Here is a 4646-nt window from a genome sequence, read left to right on the forward strand (position 1 = left end):
ACAGTCACAACCACTTCTTAAGCTATGCAGAACTCACTCACAATTATATGTAGACGAGCCGTTGTGAATGCTTTAACGGCATCAAAAAGGAATGTAGACTTTAACACTTACCTAAAGTAATATAATAAGGTTTGGGTTCAGATAGCAACAAATTAGTATACATACATAATGACATAAGTCAATATCCACTGTTTTGATTCCTTTTATGAATAATAATGTGTATATACATATTTGCGGTCTGTTTATTAACAAAAAGAATTTGGTTATGTTGGTTGTTCCTTTTATTTATATATTAATGTTTCTAAACGGCATTGCCATTATTTTAAATCATGCATCTCCAAGATTTAGAAGCAATATTTGGAATTCAAACTAGGGTAGACGTTATCTGTAGAACCCAAGTATAAAAGACACATTCGTGGGACTGCATATGCACACTCAGCTCGGTATCATATATCATATACTTCATACACACAAAGATAGAAAGATGGCCGGGCTGCAACATGAAACACGAGTTATTGGAGGGAGCAACCGTATTTCGGCTGTTGATCTAGGTGACAATACTCCTGTTCATAACACTAAAGACAATGATCACAAATACACAGACAATGATCAGGTTTTTCCCACTACCATTATTCATTTTTACGAGTGGCGGAAGAAGATAATTAAGCTTCTTTTCTCTACCTGTTACATCTAACAATACAACTAGAGCGTCTAACTCATCTTTTTCTTTAAAAAACTGAGACTTTATGTATAAAAATCCAGCAAAGCAAATTCTGGTTAGCAGACCCTCTTGACCCCTTTTGATTATCTTACGAAGAATTGAGTCTAGCTAGATGGATGTGGACTATTTTCTTCAATTTGCAACTAATCATAATTTGATTTGTTTGATTTAGAATCTTCAGAAACCTGGATGGAAAAAATTTATCTCCTTTGTCGGTCCCGGTTTCCTAGTTTCACTGGCCTATCTTGATCCTGGCAACAGTAAGCGATAGTCTTTCTAGTTTTCATTGTGGCTTTCTTGATCATGGTAAGCTTATCATTTATCGATGTTATGTATGCAGTGGAAACCGATTTACAAGCAGGAGCAAACCACCGATACGAGGTAAACGTTCATGCCAAGAGCAATAGTTGTGTAGTTAAATAAATAGCTATAAATGCGATTGTAAACATAAAGTAATTGTTTAATTTCAGCTACTTTGGATCATTTTGATCGGGTTAATCTTTGCACTCGTCATTCAGTCTCTAGCGGCCAATCTTGGTGTAAGCACCGGTAAGTGTCCGGATTTACCATATGGTTTTGTTTATATATAGGAGGAATAATAACAAATATCTAAAATCAGTCACTTTTAATTATTCATTTAGGGAAACATTTATCAGAGTTATGCAAGGCTGAATATCCCATTGTTGTTAAATACTGCCTGTGGCTGCTAGCAGAGCTTGCAGTTATTGCAGCAGATATTCCAGAAGGCATGATTTCACTAAACTTATCTATGAATTTTATATGTTCAATTAATTTCATTAGTTTATTTTCCCTCTATATAATATTGATCAACCCCCTTGACATTACTTACAGTGATTGGGACAGCTTTTGGCTTGAATATCTTATTCAAGATTCCTGTTTGGGTGGGAGTTCTTCTCACTGGTTTAAGCACCCTCCTGCTCCTTGCCCTCCAAAAATATGGTGTAAGTCATCTCATAAAAAAAATACTAAATAATAAAAAAATGTGCCACCAAAAATCCAAAGCTTTTCTTATTTTCATCTCATCATTGGACCGTTTTTCAATCTTCTGAGAAAAAAACTCTAGTACATTTCTAGACTTTCAGATTTGCAGAGATGTATACTAACATGTGTGTATTTTTCCAAAATTTAATATGCGTATAATTTCCTTCAACCGGCTACCAGGTAGCTTTTTATTGATATGGGCACTCAAGAACTTCATTTGTTACCAGCATAGTTAACTATTCATTAGCAAAATCGGCGCATCCTAAAGTTTTAATCACAGTATTTTAAGAGAAATAGCAGAACTTTGAGTACTTGAACAAGCTAACAAGTACTTGGAATTTGCTTGCCATATTGATATCCAAGTCGACTAATTATTGAACATATGTAGGTGAGGAAGCTTGAAATATTGATAGCCATTCTGGTTTTTGTGATGGCTGGCTGTTTCTTTGGTGAAATGAGCTATGTGAGACCACCAGCAGGTGAAGTGCTAAAGGGAATGTTTATTCCTAAACTTAGTGGCCAGGGGGCAACTGGTGATGCCATCGCACTACTTGGTGCCCTTGTTATGCCGTACGATCCTGCTGCCAATACTCAGATTATTTTACAAATTTGTGAATTAAACTCTGCTCTAGTTTATCTTAACATTAATTCACCCTTTTAATAGGCATAATCTCTTTCTTCATTCGGCTCTAGTTCTTTCTCGGAAGATACCCAATTCAGTTCGTGGCATCAATGTAAGTCCTTCCGTTCTTTCTCATCTTGAAAACTATCATATATATATGATCTAAAATGTCAAACTGCAGTTCTTATCTCTACAATGATGTTTTTGGATTGCAGGATGCATGTAGATACTTTCTTATTGAGAGTGGTATAGCTCTCTTTGTAGCATTTTTGATCAATGTCTCAATGATTTCTGTTTCTGGCACTGTCTGCTCAGCCAAAAACCTATCAAGTGACGAAATGGATCGTTGCAGTGATCTTAACCTTAACTCAGCATCCTTTCTTCTAAAAGTACGAGTCCTATGTGATATCAGTTATATAAGTTTTATGTCAAAAACTTTGGGAATAGACACATAACCCTACTTTCAATAAATGTGCAGAATGTTTTGGGGAAGTCTAGCTCCACTCTTTATGGAATTGCGCTACTAGCTTCTGGCCAGAGTTCAACAATCACCGGCACTTATGCTGGTCAATTTATTATGCAGGTAGGTTAGAAGAGAGTTCAATAGTAGTAATATTCATATGGCAGTCCACTGTTTCATTTTAAAGCACTTTTATTTCATATTAATAGTCAAAGTTAACAGTGTAATTGTTGGTATCATAGGGTTTCTTGGACTTAAAGATGAGAAAGTGGCTCAGGAACCTAATGACAAGGTGCATTGCCATCACACCAAGTCTAATTGTGTCAATAATTGGTGGGTCAGCAGGAGCTGGAAGACTTATTGTCATAGCATCGGTTTGTATTTCTATCTTAGGCAACATATACACATCATAATGTTTGTCAGAAACTGGTTTTCAATATGGATAATTCGCAGATGATACTGTCATTCGAGCTTCCATTTGCACTCATTCCACTCCTCAAGTTCAGTAGCTCAGCCACCAAAATGGGTCCTCACAAAAACTCAAGAATTGTGAGTTAGATATGATCTTGTATATATTACCACCATGTTCAAATAACTGAAGTGGATGTAACATTCTGTTTTTTCCTTCTACAGATCATTGTCTTCTCATGGGTACTAGGACTTTGCATAATCGGTATCAACATTTACTACCTGATAACAGCATTTGTGGGTTGGCTAATCCATAGCAGTTTGCCAAAAGTTGCAAATGTCTTCATTGGGATAATAGTGTTCCCGGCCATGGCTATCTACATTCTCTCTGTGATCTATCTTATGTTTCGCAAAGACGTGGTGGTCACATTCATTGAACCGGAAAAGGTTGATCTGAACGCTCAAATTAGCTTGGAAAATGGACATGGTGTTGATAAAAGAAGGGAGTTGACAAACGCTCCATACAGAGAAGATCTTGCTGATATCCCATTGCCAGAATAGTGAAACCAACCGAAATGTTTAAGGCGAGGACTTTTAATTTGCAATTGTATTCCGAATAAGTGTTAAGTTTGGGTATCATGTAAGCGTCTCTTCCAAATTGTTGATATTTTAATATATTATGGAGTGAATCTAGAAAGTAAAACAACTATGGCAAACACATATTGTTATAAGTAATTCCAGTTCTATGTAGCAAGTGGGATGTTTGAAGAAGTCTAAGTCAAGAAAAATGAGTTTACTGGTTTTTAGATAATCAAGACCTTAGTGGATAGTTAGTTAGTTAAGTCTTCTGTTTTTCTTTGTTTCTTCTTTCTACTGTATATTCCAGCTATATGGTTGTTGGATAAATGAGTAACTTTTACAATGGCAAAACTAATCATGTGATTGTAGTTATTCTAGAATGGCAAACACACACACCCTCTAAGCCTACTCGATCCTAAATCTACACCATGGGTCTAGAACCCTCAACATCTTTACTACACACCTTAGTATTGTTACAAGCCCTTTGGTTAAGTGTATGATTGATACTCCAACATTGTGGTAAGCAAGTAATCTTTTTTTTTTTGGGCTTTCAATCTCAATAACAAGGCAAACACTTCCAATCCGGTTCAATTGGTAAATCCCATTTTTAAAGGTGATGGATACGCATTTTTGGGGTATCTGCCTATCTGGATGAAGGCATTGCTATGGTCTAGAGACTTGTGGAACTTTGTTGAGACTTGATTTCAGAGAGAAGATGAAGACCAAGGATGACTGAAGGAGAATAGACAAAAGGATGATAAAGCTCTCGTTGTTATTTAGCATGCTCTCCATGATTGTGATTGTGATTCATATTTGATATCTTAGTGCTGGAATTGTAATGCATCCAAAGCATA

At 36.1% G+C, this 4646-nt stretch overlaps 1 protein-coding gene across 1 annotated transcript; it reads left to right on the forward strand.

The window, feature by feature from the left end:
• The first annotated feature begins 454 nt into the window (after positions 1-454).
• LOC110941248 (metal transporter Nramp5) lies at positions 455-4024 on the forward strand. Its single transcript, XM_022182874.2, has 13 exons — positions 455-613; positions 894-981; positions 1062-1102; positions 1192-1270; positions 1363-1467; positions 1574-1683; positions 2112-2293; positions 2388-2457; positions 2561-2734; positions 2824-2928; positions 3048-3179; positions 3259-3354; positions 3439-4024. Exons 1-13 carry the CDS (start codon positions 485-487, stop codon positions 3772-3774), a joined length of 1647 nt encoding a protein of 548 aa, XP_022038566.2. The 5' UTR covers positions 455-484; the 3' UTR covers positions 3775-4024.
• The last annotated feature ends 622 nt before the right edge of the window (positions 4025-4646 follow it).

This window comes from Helianthus annuus, chromosome 5 (assembly GCF_002127325.2).
Source record: "Helianthus annuus cultivar XRQ/B chromosome 5, HanXRQr2.0-SUNRISE, whole genome shotgun sequence".
In the NCBI taxonomy this organism is placed as follows: Eukaryota; Viridiplantae; Streptophyta; class Magnoliopsida; order Asterales; family Asteraceae; genus Helianthus; species Helianthus annuus.

Bases quoted from the DNA above. Each gene is read 5' to 3' on its own strand.
- LOC110941248 (XM_022182874.2), top strand. From the start codon at position 485: ATGGCCGGGCTGCAACATGAAACACGAGTTATTGGAGGGAGCAACCGT. The intron at 1,684-2,111 runs GTAAGTCATCTC...GAACATATGTAG, and splicing joins TTGCCCTCCAAAAATATGGT to GTGAGGAAGCTTGAAATATT. The intron at 2,294-2,387 runs GTACGATCCTGC...CCCTTTTAATAG, and splicing joins CTTGGTGCCCTTGTTATGCC to GCATAATCTCTTTCTTCATT.